Consider the following 25,411-nt stretch of genomic DNA (forward strand, 5'->3'; position numbering starts at 1 on the left):
TCCAGGACTTGAACCCGTGACCTTTCAGTCACATGACAACAACTTTACCAGTTGCGCCAAGGTTACCCCTCTGAGATAACACTTCTAATGAGTTAAAAAAAATGTTGAATTGAGAATGCGAAGGAAGTTTTTGAATTGTCTTAATGAGTCATTTGGGGAAGCTTGTTTAGTGTTTCACTTCAATTGTTCAACAACCAGTTTAAACTATGTAGGAGATGCTTGATAGATTCAACTTTCAAGACATTAGGGATGACATTTTTTATGCTCTTAAGCTTTCACCATTGCACATTTGCAATCATGTTACAGCTTCATACACTCAAGCAAACAACTTGAGAAAATAGAAGCCACAAACACCAAGCTCAAGAAACTTAACTAACTTCCATGACCCGATTAAAGCATGAACAAAGTTTAAACAAGTAGTTGATCGCAAAAAAATTCTTTAATTGATTTTTTCGTTCTTTGAATGTAAGTAGTAGTTCCTCTATCTTGCTGTTTCATTAATTTCTAGCATGCAACTGCTGGATTTAGTGCATTGAATTGAACTGTGCACATGTTAAGAAAAAATTATCCTTAAAACTTGTCAACCACCTCTATTTTCTTATTAATGACAATTATCTAGACCCATGTTTATCATTGTTGATGATATACACATTATTAGTTTCATGGTATGTTCCTTCCTTGCATCTGAAGTTATTTTGAAACAAAATTATTAGCTTCTTGGTGGAGGGATTGATTTATTTGGGTGGTAGGATTATGTTTTCCCCAGCAAGATGCTAGAGTACTGATTTTTGGATGACAATAGTTGGTTTTGTTCATGATAGATGTTGTAGAAATTGAAGTACATAGGTAAGCCCACCAAATGAGCTTATAGCTTATAGCTTATAGCTTATAAGCTCGTTTGACAATTGTGATAACGTGGTTTTGTGATTTAGTTTTCTTCGTGCTTTGATAAACAGGAGTATCGTGGTGATTTTCATGAGCTCCATGGCTGCAATTATTATGGTTCTGGATATCAAAGTTAAAAACAATGTCTTCTATTGTTATGATCATGACACTTTCTTATCAAATTAGAGTTTATCATGGAATGAGTTCCCTTGAGATTAGTCTTTAGTATAAGAACTTTCAACTGATTTGAATTTGATCTAAGTTGGAATCATCATCTTGACTTAGATAAATCAAATAATTTCAAATAGCAACGTGGAAACAAAATTATCTATGGATCTATCATTGATAAAGAAAAATGTCCAAAAACAAAAAAAAGTCTCTTGCTAAGATTATAAAGTGACACGTGGACCGAAGAGGGTGAAGCAAGTCACCAAAAAATAAACATACTCGTGGCATAAAAAGAGTGGGCCTTGTAGTGCCAGTTCTAACCACACAAAACTCAGAGTAATGATATTTTGACATCCATTTGATGACAACTTTGTTGACAATCTTGTTTTTCTCACTTCTTATTGGTCAAAAACAATGGAGAGAGAAAAAGGAAGAGAGAGGATAACAACATCATGTGAGTATGAGAGAGAAAGTATTCCAAAAGTTATCAAAAAGTGGTTGTCAAAATATCTTTTCTCAAACTCATACTACTCTACAAGGATTGTTATCTGTAGGTTGATTGATTTTGCTATTTTCGGATTTGTTGTGGCCACAAGTCCCATTTACTCGATTTTTCCATAATTTTCAATTTGAAATTTCTACGATGATATATAAGAAAGGGTTTTTGGATTTTGCTAGAAGCAGGTGCCTTTTAGCAATCCACACTTCAAGGTGTGATTTTCACTTTTTAGTTATAATTTTGCTAAAAGACACCTTCATAAAAAATAGTTGGTGTCTTTTAACAAATGCTCATACAATAACTTGCTAAAAGACACCTTCATAAAAATTAAAAGATGTCTTCTAGCAAAATCCTATAAGAAATTTCTACGATGATATATAATTTTCAAATCTAATCAAATTCCACTATTTAATTTTACCAATAACTCATTGCTATTTTGGCTTAAATCTATTTTAGTCTCCTATATTAAAGAATTGAAATTTTTTTGGTCTTTCTATTTTAAAAATTGGTTTTTTGTCGCTTAATTTTTTTCATAAATTTTCATATCCCTCTTTTTTTTTTTTTTTGTCATTTTGATAATGTGGCTTATTTATGACATGGCAATGCTTATTATGCATATTTTTGTGAATATGAATATTCGTTGTGAACTACTAAGCGCTACCATATCATAAAGAAATAGACCCGATTATAGAAAATGGTCTAAAAATAAGACGCGAGATCAAAATCTATAAAAAGTTAATAGAGGGAAAAATAAATCACGTTTTAAAATAGGGAGGCTAAAACTTCATTATTTTCAAAATAGGGGGACCAAAATCAATTTTATCAATATATTTTATGAATAACTCTAAGAATAACTCTTTTATCAATATTTAGTTTCTCTCTCTCTTTTGTTACAAATATTTAGTCTCTTTTATCACTATTTAGTATCTTGTATCTCATATAGTTTCTTGACAGTTAAAAAATAGATGGCTTAATTGTATTCGTTTAATGAGTAGTATGAATTGTATGATTACCCATATCTATAGAGAAGAGAATCACTGTGCTGACAAGCTAGCTAGGTTAGGGTTAGCTATTGATGCCTTCATATGATGGACTAAAAATAGTCACCACACTCTCCTCATCATTGAAAGAGATGAATGATTTATGATCATTTTTGTCTGGAATTATCACTTTAAGTTATTAGTTTTCCTTCAAATATTTAAACAAGTTATTTTTCACAAAGATTTGACTTCCTTTTGTGTTTTGTCTATAATTGCATCGACTAAGCGCGACGATGTTGTGCTGTTTATCGTTTTGGTGCGGCATTTTGATTTTGTCTTATTATAGTGTTCGTTCTGATCAGATTGACATATCTTCTTTGTTTAATGTCCATTACAAATTCAAGCAACGACTTTTGTATCTATAGCATTATAGATTCAAAAGTATGAGCATTATATGAACACCTTTATTTTGTCGATATGTAGGCATCATGTCGTTTTTTTGCTATAAATCTTAATATTGTGAGTTTGTTCACAATCTCATCCTTTTTGATTTTGTCAAATTTAATGTTTGTATTTTTTTATCAATCGACGTAATCTCTTTAATTTAAATGAATAAATATTGCTTTCAAGGCGGGATGCGGTATAAAGTGTAATCAAGATTTAGTCTGGTGTGATCCTTGGGTAGATGATGGTGGTGTATTTCAGTCAAGATTTAACCGCCTGCTTAACTTATGTGTGGATACTAGTGTTGCTATAGCTAAAATGAGGTGGTTAAAATGGAGAGGAAGACTCTTTGCTTAGGAAGAAAAGTTACTGGCGAAATGTTGCTTGATAATGTTGTTTTGCATGATTATGTTATAGACAAATGGATGTGGAAACATGACTCTACAAATATAGTTAGGATGTAAAATGGGTTTATGAAATTCTCATGCTTATTGATCAACTTATTACCGATACGAATCCAAACTTAATTTGGAATAAAATTGTTCCTCTCAAAGTGTCTCTCTTTGTGTAGAAAACAATTCTCAAGAGGGTTTCTACTAAGGACAATTTAATTCGCCGACGAGTTACATCTACTGGCTTGTTGTTATGTGTGGGAGGTTGCGAGAAAGAAGAAACGATAAATCATCTTTTAATGGAGTATGATTTCTTCAGCCATATCTGGAACCTGGTTCTTTATTGATTGGGTGTTTCTACTGTCTTGCAGCTGATATCAGTTATAATTAAGTGATTAGAGTTTTCTAGTCAAATAGTATAGTGGTTAAAATTTTAAAGATGTCAATATAATTGTGGCTGAGACGAGTAGATTAGGGTGGGGGGTTGAGGGGGGAGGTTAGAGATGGAGGAGGAGACTTTTCGCTTGGGAAGATGAGATGGTTGTGGACTATTGTTCTTTGTTAGAAAATATTGTTTTGCAGGAATCAATTGCGGATACTTGGTCTTGGAAACTTGATCCAGCTCAAGGTTATTATGTTAATGAAGTTTACAATATGTTGACGTATGATGATCAAATAGTTCAAGCGCCTTTCACGGATATCATTTGGAACAAAACGTTACGTCTCAAACTAACACTTTCGCGTGGAGACTGCTGAAGAATAGGCTCCCAACAAAAGATAACTTGGCTAGATGTGGATTTCTTCATCCAAGATCTCTGTTAAGTTCGGGTGGCTGTGGTATGGAGGAATCAGTGAATCATTTATTCTTGAACTGTAATTTTTACAGGGATGTTTGGTCATTCATTTTAACGTGGCTAAAGATTTCCAATATGCTTACATCTGAAATTGCCATGCATGTTTCATAGTTTGGTGGCAACCATCTTTTTCGAAAGGACATCCGCACCTGTCTTGAAACTATTTGGTTGGCGAGTGATTGAATTATTTAGAAGGAACGCAACTCCAAGATCTTTCAAAACAAAAAATCAGCTATCACTGAAATTGTTGACAGGGTGATGTTTCATTCATGGTGGTGGCTTAAGGTTTATAAACCTCATACTTTTGTCGATTTTCATGCTTGGTGGACTAAACCATTAGTTTGTCTAGGTTACCCCACCTTGTAATGCAGTAATTTGGCTGCAACTATTCTTTTGTTTTGCTTTTTGTCATTTGATACTCTGTACTGTTTCCTGGTTAGACACACCTTATACTTAACTTGATCGTTTTTTTCTCCGATATTTATTTGATTATCTTTTTGGCTTCTTAATTTTTTTTTTAAAGATGTTTAAAGTTCAAACACAACCCTACTTATGCAATGCATTATCCGGTCAATAGTTAATCAAGGTGAATTTATTTGTTGTTTATATACTCCCTCCGTTTCAAAATGAGCGTCGCTTTAGCAAAAAAAAATTGTTTAAAAATGAGTGTCGCTTTCAGTTTCCAATGCAATAATAATTTTTCTTTTCAATTGTACCCTCCAATTAATACTTTGCACACTACTTCCAAAGTATTACTTTAAAACTAACCAATAGTTAATAAGGAGGATAATTTGGTAAAATAATCATTCTTTTTCTTTTAATTATTGCATTTCTTAATATGTGTGTAAACATCTAAAATACACTCATTTTGAAACGGATGGAGTATATGAATATGATTATTAATGAGACAAACTTCAATAAATTGCCGGAGCCGCAGAAAGTTAGCTCAAAAACATTGGTGGGGTAGAGAAGCTTCGTCATCCTCGTTCTCTGCCTCACACTTCTTCTGGGTAAAACACTCTTCCATAACCGCCACACAATCTTCTGACCATCCAACACAATGGAGTTGGCCTCAAAGCTCCACCACCTCGACCTCACCGGAGCATTCATTCTCGATTCACGACGCCTTCCACGCACCCTATCCCACACTCATCTCATCGCCAAACCCAACACCTTCAACACTAACACTAACCCCAATCGATTCTTCACTTCAAAAAAACTCAATCATACTTCACGTTTATCCGCCGTAGCCGCCGTGGACGAAACTTCAGTAGCTGAAGACGATATCGAGTCACTATTTACCGATACTTCAGTCGATGAACGACGCGGTAACAATAAACAATCTAACACCGGAGCTTCAAGCGTTTCGTCTGGTGTGAAGTTGGAAAATATTAGAAAAACTTACAAAGGTGTCACGGTTTTGAAAGAGGTTAATTGGGAAGTGAAAAAGGGTGAGAAAGTGGGTTTAGTTGGTGTAAATGGTGCGGGAAAGACGACGCAGATGAGGATTATTGCAGGTTTGGAGGAACCGGATTCGGGGAATGTGATTAAAGCGAAACCAAATATGAAAATTGCGTTTTTGAGTCAGGAATTTGAGGTTTCGCCGAGTAGGACGGTGAGGGAAGAGTTTATGAGTGCTTTTAAAGAGGAAATGGAGGTTGCGGGGAAATTGGAGAAAGTGCAGAAGGCGCTTGAGGGTTCTGTGAATGATTTGGAGTTGATGGGGAGGCTTTTGGATGAGTTTGATTTGCTTCAGAGACGAGCTCAGGCTGTGAATTTGGATGTTGTTGATTCGAAGATAAGTAAGTTGATGCCTGAGCTTGGTTTTGGTGTAGAGGATTCCGATAGGTTGGTTGCTTCTTTTAGTGGTGGATGGCAGATGAGGATGTGTCTTGGCAAGATTTTGCTTCAGGTATATTGCACAGCATGCTGATATTATAGTATATTGTGTATGTGTATAGGACTATGAACATGAAATGCAGACACTGATCACGACACTAACATGTTGATACCGACACTGATTTGAGAAAATTGAATAATTGAATGAAAGTACATTGTTCATGTGTCAGTGTCGAGTCTGTATTGGAGATTGGACGTGTCTTCAATTGGAAGTGTCTAGTGGTGGTATTGCAAATTGCATGGTGATTGTGTGTTCCCTTTTAGACAACAACTAGATTTTTCAACAGAAAAAAAAAGAATACAAATGATTATGGTTAGTAATTAGGAAGATAATCTTTACCCGTCCGTTATTTTTAAATGATAAATCAATAAAGGGCACACCTTAGGCTGCACCTATGGTTAACCATAGGCTGTAATGCTGATATAACCAATGTTACTTTGCAAGGTGTATATTGATGAATCGTTGATAATGTTATGTGAGTTTGAATGTGAAAGTGTTGGTGATATGAATGACACTTTGTTTTCAATTTCAGGAACCAGATTTGTTGTTGTTAGATGAGCCTACAAATCACCTTGATCTGGACACAATTGAGTGGCTTGAAGATTATCTTAACAAGCAGGATGTGCCGATGGTTATCATTTCTCACGACAGAGCTTTTCTCGATCAACTATGTACAAAAATTGTGGAAACTGACATGGGTGTATCCAGGACATTTGAGGGAAATTATTCTCAGTATATTCTTTCAAAGGCGACTTGGATTGAAACACAGTATGCTGCATGGGAGAAGCAGCAGAAAGAAATTGAACAAACAAGAGAGTTGATAAGCAGGTTAGGTGCCGGAGCAAGTTCTGGCCGTGCTTCGACTGCTGAGAAGGTATATGTGGTCAACTATTTAATTTAGATATAACATTACTTGTACAAAATGTTAACAAGTCAAAAGTACTCATTAAATGGGTCAAGAACCAATTCTCCCAAAATCATAAGGATTGAGATTCATGAATTTATATATCTAGTGCTATGATGGCCATATGTCTAACAAAGTTTAAGTGACCTTAATATTAGTCACTTAAATAACCCAAAAATGCTGTAGTAGTGTTGATTACCGAAATAGTTGTAAATTGCAATGCATCCTTCCGTATTGTAAAAATTAATGTTTTGTTGTTCACTTCCTATGTTATTTACTTAAAAGAATTTCCTTATGTATATGTGACAACAGAAATTGGAAAGACTTCTTGGAGAGGAACTAGTAGAGAAGCCATTTGAACGGAAACAAATGAAAATCAGGTTCCCTGTGCGTGGAAGCAGTGGAAGATCTGTTGTAACAGTTAGGAACTTGGATTTTGGCTTTGAGGATAAAGTGAGTTAATATTTTTATGTAAAAAGTAGTGTTAAAATGTTAAAGAAATCATCTGATCACGTTTTTCTGTGCCAGAAACTTTTCAACAAGGCAAATCTTACAATTGAAAGGGGAGAAAAAATTGCCATTCTTGGTCCAAATGGATGTGGCAAGAGTACTTTACTAAAATTGATTATGGGTTTAGAGAAGCCAATCAGCGGTGAAGTTATCCTTGGGGAGCATAATGTATTGCCTAACTATTTCGAGCAGAATCAGGTTCACTACTTTGACTGAGAAAATGCTATTTGGTGCCATCGGTTCCAATTCTTCATTTCAAAACTTTTATATTTTTAGTGCTGACTTGATTTAGTCAACAGGCTGAGGCACTTGATCTGGAAAAGACGGTGCTTGAGACAGTAGAGGAAGCTGCCGAGGACTGGAGGAGTGACGATATTAAAGGACTTCTTGGGCGTTGTAATTTTAAATCTGATATGCTTGATCGTAAAGTTTCTCTATTGAGTGGTGGTGAGAAGGTAATTAATTAATTTCTAGATTTGTGTTTTCTTTTTCAGTTGACATTCAGTTAGCATTTGCGAACAAATGTAACATTCAAGTTCTAGCTTATTTCTATGATTGAATGGTTCGTTTTTTCAACATCAAGTTTGTAATTCATTATGTAATTAGTTTTAACCGAGAATTGCTTCTTTACCCGCAAATTAGATGATATTGCTGTTAAATGCCTTAGACATTTTGAAAATCTTTTTTGCTCTCCTTTGAAATGTGGTTGTTTGTTGCTTGAGTAGTATCTTTAAAATGACCGTCTTTAAAGAAATTTAAGAAACAGGAACTAAAATGGCTATGATGATGTTAAGAGGCATAATCCAACCTCGAACATTGAGATGGTTGATTCTTCTTCAACTTGTTTTGGTAAATGTATTTGACAATTTTGGGAGATATCCATACACCTGCATTCTTTGGGCATTTCATGTATTGTAGAGTCAAGTATAATATACACACACAAATTCTTTAACTTCATTAGACATGATTTATTCCTAATAAAAAGGGAAATGTGGTGCTATTAGGTTCTCACCATGGCAGGGTTTGGGGAAGGGTCAAACTCATTGTGTTATAAAGCTCCTCTGTTTTACCTCTCATCTCTCTCTCTCTCTCTCTCTCTCTCTCTATATATATATATATATATATATATATATATATATATATATATGGGTTATGTTACAAGACACCTTCATAAAAAGTAGTGTGGTGTCTTTTATCAAGTCACACCTCAAGGTGTGATTTTCACTTTTTTAGTTATAACTTTGATAAAAGACACCTTCATAAAAAGTAGTTGGTGTCTTTTAACAAATGCTCATAGAGTAACTTGATAAAAGACACCTTCACAAAAGGTGTCTTCTATCATAATATATATATATATATATATATATATATATATATATATATATATATATATATATATATATATATATATATTTAAACTATTTACATGCTTCCATGGTACTCTTCGGATACAACAATAGCTTTGCTAGTTTTATTGAAATGTTCTTCCCTTTCTCACTAAATGCATATAATGCAACACTATTAGGGGTTTATATTGTTCCATGTTTTACTAGGCACGGCTGGCTTTTTGCAAATTCATGGTAAAACCATCAACTCTACTTGTTTTGGATGAACCAACGAATCACTTGGATATACCTTCTAAAGAAATGCTTGAGGTCCGTCTCATTTTTTTTTCTTACCTTTATCTGTATTTAATGTTCACTGTCACCCATCAGCCTAATATTTTCTTTTTTTTTGAAAACTCTGTATCCGATCCAAGGACCGACTAATATTGATTTATAATTCTTCTACCAGGAGGCAATAAATGAGTACGAGGGCACCGTTATCACCGTATCTCATGATCGGTACTTTATAAAGCAGATAGTTAATAGAGTGATTGAAGTTAAAGATGGCACTGTGCAGGATTATGCTGGAGATTACAATGTAAGTCAATCAATCCCCCCCTCCCCGCCATTAGCTTTTTTGTGTCCCATAGATTGTTTAAATATACTTTTTTTGAAAGATTCAGAGATAGTTGAAGCAGGTTAACTGGATACTATTCTTTATACAATTTGTTTTAGTCATCCATTGATCATTAGTATTACATGTGTTTTTTGTTGGATTCTTGGCGATATTTCAATGTTCAATACCATCTAGATGCAAATGATGATTTTGGATGCTTGACTTCCCTCATTCCTCAATTTTCTTAACTATCCGCTTTGCCCCCTTCTTGGCGATCTTGTTCATCACTAGTCTCATTTCTCACATCTTATTATAAAGTTTGAGTAAAACTGTAAAACTCTTTTTTCCCTCAGATTTCTTCACTTTATTTGGGTTCCAAATTATTAGTCCCTACCTGATGTATTCTGTTTTAATTTGGTTCCTTTGTGATAGGAATTTTACATTTTCGACAGCATATCTTTTTTTTCAACAGCATATCTGGAAAGTGTAATTGAGTTTTTTTTTCCCTTTCAAAAAGTAAAATATGGAGTAATAATGAAGTGAACAGTCTTGTGGATGCTTTGCTCAATTTGTTCAGTCTTTCATTTCATAAGTGGAAGGATATAGGAAGCAGTATAAAAGTGAGTATAAGAATGATAGCAAATACGCCTGTGAGGGATCAAAAGGACTAAATAACTTAGACGATCAAAAGGACAAAATAACTTAGTTTTGACACTTGAGAGGGTCAACAATAGTTTTTTTTTTACTAAAATTAAGGGGCCAGCTGTTGCTATTAAGCTCTCTTAGTGGCAGGATTCAGGGAAGGGTGGGTCTATTGTGAGTTTATTGTAGATAACTTTATCTTGTATATTAGATGTTCATAATCTAAGTTGCACTGGACATGTGTTCCATTTTTCGTCAAGGCTGTATGACGGTTACCTAATTTTGAGGGTATAATTTACCATGTTGATAGTAACTTCGTGATCATTTTCCGAAGCCATTTTTCATTGAATGATTCAATAGACATATGGTGATGCTGTAAGGGAAAAATATCTATCCAGTTTTGTATATAATGAATATGAATGCAACATGATCAGCCAATGCATGTTTGTTTATTGTTATAGGGTTCTAACAAAAGTTTGAATCTGAAAATTTGCAGTATTATTTGGAGAAGAATCTTGATGCCAGGGAAAAAGAGCTTGAACGCCAGGCTGAGCTTGACGACAAAGCTCCTAAATTGAAAGCCAAATCCAAGATGTCAAAGGTAAACTTCTGTGAAACTCATATGGATGAGGTGTTAAATAGTATTGAAGAGCTTTTATGATAGATTATAAATTTTATTGATTTATTTGAAAAATCAGGCTGAGAAAGAAGCAAGGAAGAAGCAAAAGATGCAGGCCTTTCAGCAAGCAAAACAGAAGTCTAAAGGTGCAAAGAATTCAAAGAGATGGAATTAAATAATCCATTCCATTACACCATACATGAGGAGAACAATTTTAGATTTATTCACCAAATGAGGGGGATAGAAGGTGAAGTAGTGTATTGAGTTAGCTACTGCCTTTTGTATATATCATGTCTCAATGGACTAACTTTGAATATAATTGATGATTAGAATATAGAAGCTTTGATTATAGCATTTGTGATTCCTGGTGAAGTTTACAGTCTCAACAACAACTTGGTTTTCAGTCATTATTAAAAATACTGATTATCATGTGAATTTTTTAGTAATTAAACACATTAGCATCCGCTGTGGTCTTAATGCTATTTATTTGACCCATGAAATACGAGTAAGCAACTGACGTGGTTATACCAGTCGTTTTGTGACACACATAAATATTGATTTTTTCAAGCCTGAAGGACTCAATTTAACCATTTTTTTTAAGGAAGACTCAATTTAACCATTTATAAATCATGTTTAGTTTTTATTAGTTTTTTGAAGGATAACTCAATGTTTAGTTGTTAGATTGTTTTTGTCAAAATGACATATTCTTCATATTAATTTCGTTCAACAGTAAAGATTCTTCTAAACAACTTTTTTTATGACAAAAATTCTTCTAAACAACTTGAATATGTTCAAACATTATTTCAGAAAAAAAAACTTGAATATGTTCTAAAATACTAATTAATTAAATTTGGGTTTCCCTCCACGATTTTTTTTCCGACGTTAAATACACATAGGTAAGCTTAAAAGTCTGCTTAAGGTAAGTCACGAGGATTGATTTAGTGGTCAGGAGTTTTGGAAGCATACATGAGGTCCGAGGTTCAAACCTCATTGTCTCATTTCTTTGGTACGACACAAAAAACAACTGCTTAAGGTAACTAAAAACTAGGTTCTCCTCTGTCCCACATTTTTGTGAGTGTGATTAGTTCAGACCCTTAGATTTATTGATTGAATCATAAGCGTTTATTAAAATTTGTTATTATTTTAACTGATTAATATAAAATAAAAAGGTCTTTTAGAGATTTTACTTGTCCCTGAATAATATATCCTATACAAATTTGAATAAATTTATTACTATTTTTTAAAATATATTTTTTATTAAAACTATCAAGTCGTTTCAGAATTTTTAAAGTCAAATTAAAAATATCTAAAATTAAGAAGCAATTTAATAGTTATAGTTACACACGAAATTTATGCACAATGTACAATTTATTTATTTTATTGTGTTTTGTCATATGACCTTATAAACACGAAATTTACATAATTTACATTTTTTTTTTTTTTTATGTTTTGTCATGTGACCTTATAAACAGGGATGAAATGAGTTAATTTATACAACTAATTAATCATGTAAAGAAGAATAAAATTGTAAATAAAATATTTTAAAGAAACAAAAATTAGGAGATAAAAATGTGTAAAATTATAGATTAATCCTATCTTATATCTTTTTTTTATATTAGTTTATTTTGGTACACCGAGTGTATTTTTTTTTTTTTGTGGACAAATTATATTAGTTTAATTTGGTACACGAATGTAATTTTTTTTGACAAAAAATGTAATTTTTGTTAAATTGTTACAGAGTCATACTTACAACCAATTATTTATGCTATTTTTTCTTAACTTTTATTGTATTGGCTCATTAGCAAATTCGAGTTGTAACATATACAATTGATATTCATTCATGATTTTGAGGTTATCCCTAATATAAGTCATTGCTAATATTTTTCTTGGTCAAATAATTTAGTAGCGAAAGATTACACAATTAAATGTGGAGAAATGAGGTGATCAGATTCAAATCTCAACCCCTACATAGTTTGTTTTGCTAAAATAAAAATTAAAAGGTAAACTAATATTATTAATAGATTTTAAGTAATTAGATTGGCTCTTGTCAAAAAAAAAAAAAACTAATTAAATTGATAGTGAAAAAAATAGTACTAATCTTTAACCTATTGACCGGTTGTTCGGCGGGGTCGCTGTTGAGAAGTAAACAGTGACTGTATGAGAGTACCATCCACATTCATTTTGCCGCTTCCCCCACCATTCTGTGTCATCACCTCCGTATCCTTTCACGGTATGCAATTTAGTAGTACTTCATTACTTTCTCTTTCTTCTGTGCTTCTTATTTACTGCCTAAATAATCCCAATTATGTGTTGCTGCTATCTTAGGTTTTATATGTTCTTGCTTCTCAATGAAACTATGATTTTGGATATACAACTTCTCCTATTTTTATGATCAATTTGTACAGATTTGATTTATGCATTGAAACTTATTTTGACACCCCCAAGTTTTTTATTCAAGCTCCGTACCCAGTTACAACTTGGGAAGGAGAAACAAAGTAAAGCTTCACTTGATCGATTGAGCTTTGTCCCTCACAACAGTAATAATGGGTAAAGTTTTGCTAGGAATGCCGGGACCATGGGCAAATGATTATCGCGAACTATCCCATCCCTTTACTACTAAAATCGGAGGCCTCCCTGTAATTCATCTTTTCAACTTTTCCCTAAATGCTTTAATTCAATAACTGCAACTGACTGACTCACTCTTTCTCGAATTCTCTAATATTGATAACAGGATTGGCCCCTTCCCAAGGACGCCATCAATACCGATTTGCTTCGTTGTGCTACTTGTGCCAATAGCCTCTCCCTCGTTGCACAAGTTTATGCTCCACTGTCTCATCATCATCGCATTCTTTTCATTTTCGGCTGTGTTTCGCCCAAATGCACAACTGTTTGGCGAGTTCTTAGACTTCAGAAACTTGCTGACGTGGATATCTCTCAACATAAACAACAGGTCGAAGTTCAAAATTCCAACTCAAGGGATGATGAAGACGAAAGCCAAGACGAAGATGGCATGAGTTTTGAAGAATTGGCTGAGGCACTCTTTCAAGCTGGGACTTTGGCTTCTTCTAATTCTAAATCTAAGAGCAAGAAACAACAGAAAAAGCGCCAACACAAATTCCCTACATCTTCTCCATATCCAGAACCAACAACAGCTTCTGAAGATGTCGATAATCGTAATGATGTTTCAGGTACTGAGAGTATGATTTGGAAAATGATAACGAATTTTTACCTTGTGGCATTATTGATTTTGTGCTAAAATTGGTTATTTTCAGTGGTGCCTTGCTTTTATATATACACACAGGAAGAGCCTTCTACGGGGGGTCTTAATTCTGTTTGCTCTAGCTACTCATCACTTTCTATTAAGGAGAATGGAAATTCTGTTGAAGATAATATGCAAGCAGAAGAAACTTGGGAAAAGGAACAGTATGAATATGATAAAGCTTTGACTGCTGATCGAACATACCTCAAGTTCAAGAAACGGTTGGATGCGCATCCTGAACAGTGTTTCAGGTATGTGACAAATTATGCTTTGGAGTGAACTTACGATAGAGCTAAATGCACATGACTTGTGTTGTAAATACTTAAGTACAACTCGGATGGTAAAGGGTGCAGGGACATGTGTTTCAGTTTCGCCGCTAAATTCTTTAGAACAAACAAAGAAAACGCACCCGACCCGTCCTTAAAACATATTTTGGTTTGATGTTTAAACCCAGTTGAAAGTATTGGTTAATGATTCACAACAGTTTACTGTCTTCTTAGAAAGTGAAAAAATGTTGAGACTAGAGCAGTAGCACCGGAGTCGTATGGTTCTTTATAGTTTCGATTGGAGATTGTATGCTTCTTGCGTGTTTCAATTGGAGACTAGATTGTATGTTTCAATTGGAGATTGTATGTTAATCAAAGAAGCCATTTCCTCAACTTCATCAGAAATATATAATTTATTTCTAATTAATAATTATCATACTCATTAGGAGCTGTATTAGTTTTTTTTGGGCAGAAGGAGCTCTATTAGTTGTACCTGGGCTTTATGAACATGCAAATATAATTATGCAAATCCACATGAGTTGAGAACGTTGGAGAAAATTTGGTTTCTCCATTCAGTTCTCTCTGTGGCTGGCTCCCTTTAACTGAGTATGGAAGCATACATATCTTTCTATTATGTGCTCATGCTATCAATTGTGTTTCTCCACAACACTAAAACACATTCTTTCATTTTCGAATAAGTCATGTCTTTTGTTTTCTCTGCCTCTCCTTCCAGTTTTTACCTTCCATCCTATTTTCTTGGCTTAAGGAGCTGCAACATTCTTTTCTAATTATTCCTTTGTGCAGATACTCATATGGTGGCAAGCCAATTTTAGCTGTAGCTGATGAAATAAACCCTGGAAGTTGTGGTCTCTGTGGTAGACCAAGGCAATTCGAGATGCAACTAATGCCTCCATTACTATACTTTCTACAGGAAGCACTTGATGATAACCAAAGACAGATGGTTGAAAACTGGGATTGGATGACCCTGCTCGTATATACTTGTCCTGAGGTTGGTATTCTGCCACTATCTGAAATTCTAAATTTACCCAGATAATTGTTCCTTGCCCTTTCACAATTTTGACAATATAAGGTTTAGTGGTGAAAAAGCTGTTAGATGGCAACAGTATCAATAGTGTTTTCCTGGTAGATATATCAGGTATATTTCTTTATTGAGTGGGATTAGAAAGCAGAATTTTTGGGTTTGTATGCTTCAGTGCTTGTGCTAGTTACTCGTCTGTCCTGAACATAATTGATTCTCCAACCTTGTTATCTCTGTGTTAGCCTTAATTCAGTGTTTTTTTGAGAGGTTAATTCAGTGTTTTTAAATAGTGGTTAGATTGGCGCTATAGTGTTATAGCACTACGGAATTTGAATGAATCACTATTGTCAAATAGAAGCTATAGCGACACTAAATCACTTTTGTAAAACACCATTTTCTGATAACATTGCCTTAATTGCTATATTTCTTCCTCAATATGTTACTTCACCGTGTTTTGACTAGAGGGAGGATACATCTTTTGCCATTTATATGGAAATTTGACCAACAATTAGTTGATGTTTTGTCTGAATAGTGTACAGCCGTAGACAAGTAGGCTAGTATGTCTTGGAGGCTTGCTCTCTTGCTGGTAGGATTTAGGTTGATGTTTTTGTAGCGATTAGAGAGTAATACATCTTTTAGTGCTTGTTATCTTATGTCTTCATTTTCTCAGAGTTGCTGTGAAGAGATTAAACAAGTGAAGTCCAATAGTGAAGGCTGGATCATAGCAGAGGAAGCTGTTGTAGCTCAATGTGAGGAATCCATGCCCACTCAGCTGGGCTACTTCTCATGATCGCTGGTTTTGTTTAAAGAATTCAATATGTTCCATGCATAGAAAATGTGTCAAGTTCGAGAACAAAATATTTAAATATGAGAAAATTGCAAGTCAATCAAAGAAAATGAATTGATTAGTGTGTAGCATAGGGATTATATTCTACAATGGAATTTTGCTTTGGTAATATATTTTTTTTTTGCTTTATCTGGTGTGCCTTGAGGAAACTTGACCGTCTTACCAACCTCCAAACTTTGGGTTTGAACTTTGACCTGTTAAGAGCAACTTGACCGTCTTACCGACCTCCAAACTTTGGGTTTGAACTTTGACCTGTTAAGAGCAAGAAGATGGATGTTGCATCCACTGCCTTCTCAGGCTTCATTACAAATCTATCTTCTCAGGCTTCATTACAAATCTATCTTCGTATGTCAACAATTTTGAAGCAGGCGGCATCCCTAGCCAGTGTTGAATCACGACTGTCGTAATTTAAATGATTGCTGGTGAAAGCTGTAGGTGAGTGAGTCCGAAGATATTGAATTCAGTGTCTAAATCATTTGAATTTGTAGATGCCAAAATTTTTCAGTCTTTGGCATGTAGATTCTTCATGAAATAATCTATCCATGACTATTTGTGTTTTGAAAGAATTTTTTTTTAACTCATTTGTTACAGAGAGTGTGGTTCTTGCAAGAGTTTGTTCCAGACAAATACACAATTTGATCTCTCTGATGTACTTTATACTTTGTGTTTTAATCCCCAAAGTTTGTTGGTACAAAATAGTACTAAACATAATTATTATTTCATATGGTTTTCAAAAATCATAATGGAAGAGCACATGTAGAACTCAACCGAGGGAGATGTGTTTACTTCTATGGTGCATTGAATGAATGATGCCAAACAACAAAAATTGGATTCCCTGCGGTTATCGATCTTGACCATCTGATTTAAATCAATAATTAATGGTTGATATTGTTCATAGAATCATAACTGATTTAATGAATATGTAATTTCAACTATCTAACTATCTGATTTCAAGTGTATGCTTGAAATTGAGATGGATGTCCATATGCGTGTGCCGTGGTTTCTTAGAAGCTACGTATTGTAGTAGCTTTAGATTTGCCGTGAGTTTGATACATCTTTGGACGTGAAAACATAATCAATAATAACTGAAGTTAATTACTGAAAAAGCAGATACATATTTGGACATAAAAACATGCTCTCTCTGATCACATTTATAAGTAATTTTTACTTTGTCAGATTCATTACATAACTAATGTATATGGAAGCAAAAAATATTTATAAATGTGAATTGAGGGGTAATCAATAATAACTGAAATTAATTATTGAAAAAATACTACCCTCAAATTCAAACAGAGGAAATAGATATGTCGCCCGTGTGGGGAGCCCTATATAGCCAATACTAGAAGGTATGTCCCTCGTGTAGGGAACCTTCTTATTTGGGTAAACGGAGGGTGATTTCAAGTGTTTCTGGAATACATGAATCCAAAATAATAGTGCAGTCAGTCTTCAGTGACTTGAGAGAAGGCTTCTTTGTCATCAAAATTAATTGGCCGCTTCCAAAGGACCATTGACCACTGACCACACTTGCTAATCTGATGTTGGAAGCTAGACTTCAACCCCAGAGAAACAAATAAGTACTACTATTCTTTTTTTTTTTTTTTTTTTTAAAAATACTACTATTCAATGCTGCTCACAATTTAGTATAATATTAAATATGTTTATATGAAAATCATAAATCCTCATTAATTATAAAACCCTTTACAAAAATTTGTTTTTATTTTTTATAAATTTCTAGATGCATTTATTATTCATTTTTCAAATATCTCCCTCTACCAATTTGTTTCGAAATACATAAATGATAATTTAGTATTTCTTCCGTTTCAGAATACATGTCACAGTCAACCACTTCATACCTGTTAATTATCTAAAGTAAAAAATTATAAAAATTTTGAAAATATTTGTCGAGACAAATCAAACAATATCTTATATGTTAATATTTGTGTTTATATATTAGTTAAAAGGTAAAGTCAAAGTAAGCCATATAAATAATGCACATTAAAAAACGTGATATGTATTTTAAAGCGGAGGAAGTAATAGTCATACATATTTTGGACAAATTTATTACTTTCAATCTTCTACAACTTTTCTTTTTCTTCATATTCGTAGTTTTTATTAAAGGTTCTTATAATAAGAAATTGGGTGAGTAATTTTTTTTATTAATGCGTTTTTTCTTCTTCTTATAATAGCAATTGAAGAGAGTACTATCTTGTTTACAAGAAAACGTTGTTCAAGAGTCGTATCTAGCAGAAAGGATACCCCATCGAATATGATTTATGAAGCTCGGATACTCCAAAACAGAGACGTATCCGTATAGAATACAGCTACTCCACGGATACACACCCATAAAGTATTGAAATTAATTATTTAATTTTTAAAAAAATATTTTAACGGATACTTATATGATACTCCGCCGATACACAAGGATACTTATAAGATACTTCACAGATATGTATCCTAGAAAAAGATGAAGGGTAAAAAAGTGAGAAAATGTTGTAACCATTCAGTAGAGATGTATATGATTCAATTTTAAATATGCATCCGTAGAATTGTTTCTCAATGAACCACTTAAAATTATACTTCTTGTGGATGAAGGTAACGAGAGAGAGAGAGAGGCGATTCACTTAATCAACATTATATAAAATTTGTATTGAGTTCTTTTAATGATGTTTCTTTCGATATCCCAACATATGATAATATAATATGGTTCATAAGAAAACTTTACATTTTTTTATATTTTAATCACATGTTTTATTTTTAAAAAATTGTGACTTTTATAATAATATAATAATTAAGAGTAATCGATATTTATTTTCTTCAAGTATTTTACATACACATAAGTTTTAGTATAAATTTTTTGTTAACGTATCTTAGCCTTATCGTATCCTAAATTTTGAAAAATTTGCATATCCGCGTATCCGTATCGAATCGTATCCGCACTCGTAGCCGGTCGTATCGTATCCGCACTCGTAGCCGGGCTTCATAGTTCTCAAATGTCACTAACCTAATAGAGAAAGATTTCCTAGGCACAAGTCCTTCTGCCCCAGACCTCCTATACTCTAAGTTTGTAACTTTCAACCATCGGATCCAAGAAATTTTGGTACCCCTTTAGAACAACCCCAAAAGAAGTGCCTCTGTAGCCGGACAATACATCTCCACACATTGACAGAGATCTTCATGAAAGAGAGATAGAAGGCGAGGACCGAGTTAATGGCAAAGTTGATAAGAACCACCTGAACTCAGGCTCATAAATCTATTGCTTCACGAGCCAATCCTTTTCGCAACGAGTAGGATCATTGGCTCCCAGGTCACTTTCCTCTTCGGGTGCGTCCCAGTTGGAATAAATTTACCCTTAATTATGTAAAAGTACATTGATGGCTAGAACCTTTATTTTTAGGGTTAAATATGTTTTTGATCTCTATAAATATATAAACTTTTCGTTTTAGTCCTTCTAAAATTTTCCTTCAACTTTTAGTCCCTATAAAATTTTCAATCACTACTTTTGGTCCCTATTTTAAAGTTAATTTTTGTATTTTTTAATGAAATTGTGCAGAAATGTGTAGAATATTATAAAAATCTTTCCCAAAAAAATTAGAATTTTTTAAGAAAACATAAATTTAATATGAATTTTTAACCATAAAAAATATAAAAATTCATATTAAATTCATGTTTTGTTGAAAAATTCTAAATTTTTTTGGGAGAGATTCTTATAATATTATAATTTTTTCTGCAAAATTCTATTCAAAAATATGAATTCTACATATGAGTTTACTTTAAAATAGGGACCAAAATTAATGATTGAAAATTTTATAGGGACTAAAAGTTGAAGGAAAATTTTAGAGGGACTAAAATGAAAAGTTATAGTATATTTATAGGGACCAAAAACATATTTAACTCTTATTTTTACTATCTGTAATTTTCTTTCTTTAGAGAGTCTTTTTTTTTTTTTGAAACAAACAATTTAGAGAGTCTTATAATAAGGAACATAGGGAGTGTATATATCATAGACTTATCTACCCCAAAAAACAAATAAAGAATCTCAATCTTTTAACAAAAAAACAAAAGGCTTTTTTAAACAAAAAATCTTAATTGTTGAAAATTCATTTTTTGTTATGCACGTGAATGAAATTTGTCTTCTCTAAATTAAGAAAATAAAGAGTTAACGGATTAATTATGATGAGTTATGCATGATATAAAATCAACTATATATTGAATATATTGATTTTTTCATCAATTATTTATTTTCGAAAGAATTTGTTCATCAATTGTTATCAGAGATCATTTTCTATGCAGTTTAAAACCACAGAAGCTTAAATATATATTCATACATATTATTTGGAGTTAAAATGCATATTGTGTATATATATCGATATAGTGAAAACATAAGGTGTGATAGGAAACACTTGGACATGTATCTGTTTATTTTTTTCATTTCTTATCCATCAAATGATTTCGATAATTACTTTAAGCTTGTGTTTGGAAACGTGCTTGAAATTGCAATCGGTCCCAAAGAAAAGATGTAGTTATAGCTGCTTCGACATCACCAAGTGGCTGTGGTTTGATCCAATCCAACCAGAACCAACCAACACACTAAATTGATTGTACTATTACTATTACTATTATTATTAGAGAAATTCTTGCATGGTCTTGCCCTTAACACATCATCCTTGAGCCCATCAAATCAAATAATTTCTATTAATTAATTTATAAAATAAATTAAATTAAATAGGTTTTATGGTGAAAATACAGCACCACGATCTGTTAAAATAAGAAGACAGTTTTCTTCCCTCTTATTCCATAGTAAATCGTGGGTTAGCCCACAAGCCACAAAGTAATATATTTTCTTCCTATTTTGGTATTAAATTAATTAATAGAAATTATTTGATTGGATGGCCTTAATGATGATGTATTAAGGGCAAGACCATGCAAGAATTTCTATTATTATTATTATTATTATTATTATTATTATTATTATTATTATTATTATTATTATTATTATTATTATTATTATCGTCGTCAGCTGCAATTAAAAAGGTTGAAAGTTTCAGGTTGAAACATGAAAGATAACATACTAACTTAACAATATTATTAGTACTTCCTTCAAAAAAATTAATTATTAGTACTAGTTTCTTTAAAAAATTAAATCAATTAATTATTAGTACTTCCTTAAAAAAAATTAATTATTAGTACTAGTTTCTTTAAAAAATTAGATTGGTTTCAAAAAGATTGGTTATGCTATAAAGTCTAAAGAAGGGTTAGTCGCGCGGGAATTTTTTTTCTGCATGCCCTACTTTCCAAAAAAATTGTCCAATGTGCCCTACATTGAAAATAAATATCCAACATGCCCTACTTTCACTTTTGCCCTTACATAGCTTTATCTGAGATGACACCATGTTCCTTCATGATGGCTCTATCTCAGATGGCGCCATCCTACTTGCTTTTTATTTTAATTATTTTTTCGATTTTAATTTTTTTTGGCTTATTAATTAATACTTCCTTTAGGATAGCTCCATCTCAGTTGGCACCATCCTACTAGGTTCTTTTAATTTTATTTTTTTTAGTTTTAAGCTGAAAATTTATTAAATGAATTTATTAAATAGAAAAAAATATAAAATAAAAAAGGTTCCAAAAAAATATGGATTGTGTCGAGGTGAGGGTCATTATCAAAAAAATTGCCCATATTTTAATCTTGCACGCCAGTAGTACTTTCGTTGTATTTTTGTTTTTTTTTTCTTCTAATATATCAATCCAGTTCACCACTAGAGTTATTGGCCTGTATATGTAGGATTTGAACTTTGCCCGAATTTGTCTACGCGAAGACCGAAAAAGGGTCGTCCAAATTTAAACACCACTCGCATTAGGACCGAAATGAATGAAGTTGAAAAGGTTCCAAGAAAATGTGGATTGTGTCGGGACGAGGGTCATTATCGTAAAAATTGCTCTAATTCTAATCTTGCACGCCAGTAGTACTTTTGTTGTATTTTTTTTCTAATATATCAATCTATATTATTATGTTATTTTATATTTTTTTCTATTTAATAAATTCATTTAATAAATTTTCAGCATAAAAATAAACAAAATAAAATAAATAAAATAAAATAAAATAAACAAAATAAAATAAATTAAAAGAACCTAGTTGGATGGCGCCAACTGAGATGGAGCTATCCTAAAGGAGGTATTAATTAATAAGCTAAAAAAAATTAAAATCAAAAAAAAGAAAGAAAAAAAAAAGGCAAGTAGGATGGCGCCATCTAAGATGGAGCCATCATGAAGGAACATGGTGTCATCTCAGATGGAGCTATGTAAGGGCAAAAGTGAAAGTAGGGCATGTTAGATATTTATTTTCAATATAGGGCACACTGGACAATTTTTTTGAAAAGGAGGGCCTGCACAAAAAAAAATCGTGGCGCGGAGCTTGTTGCCGCTTTCCAATATTAATTTTGATACTCATCATTTCTTAATTGATTTCAAATTAGATTTTGAGGAATGATGAGGGGAGATTTAATTATACATCTCACATCTGAGATGAAAATGAAAAAATATGAACGCATGCACCCTATATTTGGAAGCCATTAAAAACTCAGTACCAAATTAAGCAGTGTTTAAATACGATTTTTAGCAGAAAATAACTATGATTAAATAACGGGTCCTGCTAACCGGTGCCCCGGGGCACTGGTTAAGCATACCATAAAAGGGAACTATTACCGTAAAAGGAAAGTGCTTTTGACGTTATTATAAATTAATTACACAATTTCAATGCATTAACTACTATATAATTTCCTTTTTCATATCCTTAACCAGTGCCCCGGGGGCACCGGTTAACATTTCCCTTGAATAACAGGAAGATAGCCAATACAACTTACCAACTCGATCAGACCTTCCTAGCCTTTTATTAAAAGCAGCAGCTATATATATACACACATATACTTATACCATATGATTAACTTAGCATTAATTGGAAGAAGAGGTTGCAGAAGGGTGCTGCTGTGGCCATTCATTGGAATACACCAAAGACACTGGGGTGCAGTATGAATTGCAGGGGCTTTCATGATTGTGAACACCTTCATAGCTTGTTAGCACATAGCTTGAATCTTCCCTATCCCTTTCCACCCTTTTCTTCACACCACATCCTTCACCTGAACACTTGTAGTAGTTCCTGCTTGTATATGTACACATCTTTAATTCACTTTTTAACTCTTTCAAACTAATTACACACAAAATTTTCTGGCTAGCTCCTAGAATAATTTAAAGAAAAAGTATCTAATTAAATATTATGTTGTTTCTTAACACCACCTGATGAGATCAACAACAGTCCCAGTGCACAGAATCTCTCTCTTTCAGACACACACAGACAGCTACAGTGTCACACACACAAATAATGCAAAAGTGCCATTATTTACGGGGGACTAGCTAGCTAGCAAGTGGGATCGATGCTGATCTTACATATACAGACACTCATGTATGTTTATAGAGAAAGAATAATTAATTGTCTTAACTGCAGCAAATTGAAACATCAACTTGCTACTACTTTTCTCGATTCCAGGACAAACAAATGGAAACCACACATATACACGCAAGCTCAACAAGTAGGGTTTATTTAATTGTACACCATTTAATTTGTTTGCTAATTAAGCACACAAGAAATGCATACATTTATACAATTACATATTGCATATATGATTGGGATTTATATACGTCCACTTAAACCGTATACAGTTTATAATTATGACAGAAGAGTACATGTCCCCCCTCCATCAACTAGCATATATCAGCCGCCACAATATTTATATATATGATCGTACAGCCAATCAGACCCACCACCACTATCCTATTTCCTATCCAATTAAGTTAAGGATAATGTTAATCGATGTCCTAAGAGCATTGGTTAAACAATCAAAATAAGTAAATTTGTATAAAAAAATGGTGTAATTTATTCGATATTTTCAAAATAACTTTTCTATTTATGGATTCATTAATCAATGCATCAAAGAACACTCGATAGCAAAACCCTTGAGTTAAAAGTTGTGTACGGCATGATATTGATAGGGTTAGTAAAGTGCAAGTGCTAAACATTAATTTATTTACATGTGATTGTGAATTTACATTTTAAATTACATAATCTTTAAAAGATACATTCATATGACGTATGTAGCCAAGAAGGCAATGAATTAAAGAAAAACATTGACTAAGAGTAATTACCTTGGGTATGGACTATTCTTGACAGACTTCTTTCCATACTTCCTCCATTTGAATCCATCATCCATAATCTCAAGCTGCGATCTCGTTCTAAACGTCACTCTTGGGCTCACGTCTACTGTATTTTCCTTCATCTCCCTGCTTTTACGTTTCCTGTCAAACCAAAGAATCCAAAATATACATACATTATTATATTTATCTGTGTCAAAAATTAACATCACAAAAGTGGTTAATTAACATATATGAAAAACACTTGCATCATGTTATTGTTCTTGTTGGTAGAGGTTTCAATTTCATCACAAATTAATCCTTGATTGATGACATTAATATCAATGGTGGTGGAAGGTGCCTTGTTGTCTGATGATTCAGTTCCTGTACTTTGTGACCAACATTCTTGATGTTCATCATCCAGCACCAGATAATCAGATAAATTAATGAAATCAGACGAGGAAGGAGGAGGAGATATATTATTATTGTGATAAGGGTTAGAATTAGGGTTTCCAAAATACATGGCTATCGCAATTAATTAGACAGATAGCAACTGCAAAGACCCACAGAATTTGGTCTTTTATGAATGAGTGATTTTGCTAGTTGCTAGTTGCTACTTGCTAGTAGTAGTAGAACTTCATCGTGCTACCACTTGATATGTATATTTATTATATAACATCTCTGTTATAATGAAAAAAATACTATGGTTTTTTGTTATTGTTATAATATTATCCTAATATATATGCTTTATTACTGTTTCAATTGTGAAAGAAGAAGGATCCTTCCAAACATTTTCGTCGAGGGTGCAAGGAAGGCTACTTGTGGAGACACGTGTCAACTTCAAAGACGTGAAGGTGACGTCATCATCATGACGTAGTAGTAGGCCCAAGATTCTCCTAAGTTAAATCTGCAATAGGATAAAGGATACCGTTTATTACACTTTTGAGGTGTTCAGTGCTTTAATCTCATATGGAAGTAGTTTTCTTAAGATTTAAATATAATTTTTAAGGAAAAATTTGTTGAACCAATAAAGAACATGCTTTGATGAACTCAACCGTGAGTATTTTTATTTTATGGGTTC

The 25,411-nt window shown here is 33.0% G+C and overlaps 3 protein-coding genes and 1 long non-coding RNA gene across 7 annotated transcripts; 3 read left to right on the forward strand and 1 right to left on the reverse strand.

Moving 5' to 3' along the window:
- Positions 1 to 5,170: 5,170 nt before the first annotated feature.
- ABCF5 (general control non-repressible 5) lies at positions 5,171 to 11,110 on the forward strand. Its single transcript, XM_085755428.1, has 9 exons — positions 5,171 to 6,134; positions 6,655 to 6,996; positions 7,339 to 7,479; positions 7,555 to 7,734; positions 7,836 to 7,991; positions 9,090 to 9,191; positions 9,331 to 9,459; positions 10,616 to 10,720; positions 10,818 to 11,110. The coding sequence occupies exons 1-9, from the start codon at positions 5,283 to 5,285 to the stop codon at positions 10,911 to 10,913; spliced, it is 2,103 nt and encodes a 700-aa protein (XP_085611554.1). The 5' UTR covers positions 5,171 to 5,282; the 3' UTR covers positions 10,914 to 11,110.
- Positions 11,111 to 12,755: 1,645 nt separating this feature from the next.
- Positions 12,756 to 16,278, forward strand: LOC146941604 (programmed cell death 2 C-terminal domain-containing protein). 4 transcript variants are annotated; one of them, XM_085755426.1, is made up of 6 exons: positions 12,756 to 12,968; positions 13,197 to 13,374; positions 13,470 to 13,926; positions 14,011 to 14,248; positions 15,068 to 15,272; positions 15,973 to 16,278. In XM_085755426.1, the coding sequence occupies exons 2-6, from the start codon at positions 13,282 to 13,284 to the stop codon at positions 16,090 to 16,092; spliced, it is 1,113 nt and encodes a 370-aa protein (XP_085611552.1). In that variant the 5' UTR covers positions 12,756 to 12,968; positions 13,197 to 13,281; the 3' UTR covers positions 16,093 to 16,278. The 4 variants fall into 4 exon arrangements, with proteins under 4 accessions (XP_085611552.1, XP_085611550.1, XP_085611553.1 ...); XM_085755424.1 differs by having other exon boundaries at positions 12,840 to 12,968; positions 13,301 to 13,374; XM_085755427.1 differs by having other exon boundaries at positions 12,869 to 12,968; positions 13,144 to 13,374.
- An 82-nt stretch (positions 16,279 to 16,360) lies between these two features.
- LOC146941605 (uncharacterized) lies at positions 16,361 to 16,975 on the forward strand. Its single transcript, XR_015032447.1, has 2 exons — positions 16,361 to 16,584; positions 16,743 to 16,975. It is a non-coding gene; the product is annotated as an uncharacterized LOC146941605 (long non-coding RNA).
- A 5,751-nt stretch (positions 16,976 to 22,726) lies between these two features.
- LOC146941606 (uncharacterized) lies at positions 22,727 to 25,043 on the reverse strand. The gene is made up of 3 exons (XM_085755432.1): positions 24,600 to 25,043; positions 24,346 to 24,495; positions 22,727 to 23,302 (listed from the first exon to the last, which is right to left on the reverse strand). The coding sequence occupies exons 1-3, from the start codon at positions 24,851 to 24,853 to the stop codon at positions 23,098 to 23,100; spliced, it is 609 nt and encodes a 202-aa protein (XP_085611558.1). The 5' UTR covers positions 24,854 to 25,043; the 3' UTR covers positions 22,727 to 23,097.
- Between the last annotated feature and the right edge of the window lie 368 nt (positions 25,044 to 25,411).

The sequence above is a fragment of the Medicago sativa genome, chromosome 3, assembly GCF_051527215.1.
Source record: "Medicago sativa cultivar Bolivia chromosome 3, Bolivia_mono, whole genome shotgun sequence".
NCBI classification, from domain to species: Eukaryota; Viridiplantae; Streptophyta; class Magnoliopsida; order Fabales; family Fabaceae; genus Medicago; species Medicago sativa.

Bases quoted from the DNA above. Each gene is read 5' to 3' on its own strand.
- ABCF5 (XM_085755428.1), top strand. From the start codon at position 5,283: ATGGAGTTGGCCTCAAAGCTCCACCACCTCGACCTCACCGGAGCATTC. The intron at 7,735-7,835 runs GTTCACTACTTT...TTTAGTCAACAG, and splicing joins ACTATTTCGAGCAGAATCAG to GCTGAGGCACTTGATCTGGA. The intron at 10,721-10,817 runs GTAAACTTCTGT...TTGAAAAATCAG, and splicing joins CCAAATCCAAGATGTCAAAG to GCTGAGAAAGAAGCAAGGAA.
- LOC146941604 (XM_085755424.1), top strand. From the start codon at position 12,896: ATGAGAGTACCATCCACATTCATTTTGCCGCTTCCCCCACCATTCTGT. The intron at 12,969-13,300 runs GTATGCAATTTA...AAGTTTTGCTAG, and splicing joins CACCTCCGTATCCTTTCACG to GAATGCCGGGACCATGGGCA. The intron at 13,375-13,469 runs GTAATTCATCTT...TATTGATAACAG, and splicing joins CTAAAATCGGAGGCCTCCCT to GATTGGCCCCTTCCCAAGGA.
- LOC146941606 (XM_085755432.1), bottom strand. From the start codon at position 24,853: ATGTATTTTGGAAACCCTAATTCTAACCCTTATCACAATAATAATATA. The intron at 24,496-24,599 runs GCAAGTGTTTTT...TTGGTTTGACAG, and splicing joins AACAAGAACAATAACATGAT to GAAACGTAAAAGCAGGGAGA. The intron at 23,303-24,345 runs GTAATTACTCTT...ATATACAAGCAG, and splicing joins AAGAATAGTCCATACCCAAG to GAACTACTACAAGTGTTCAG.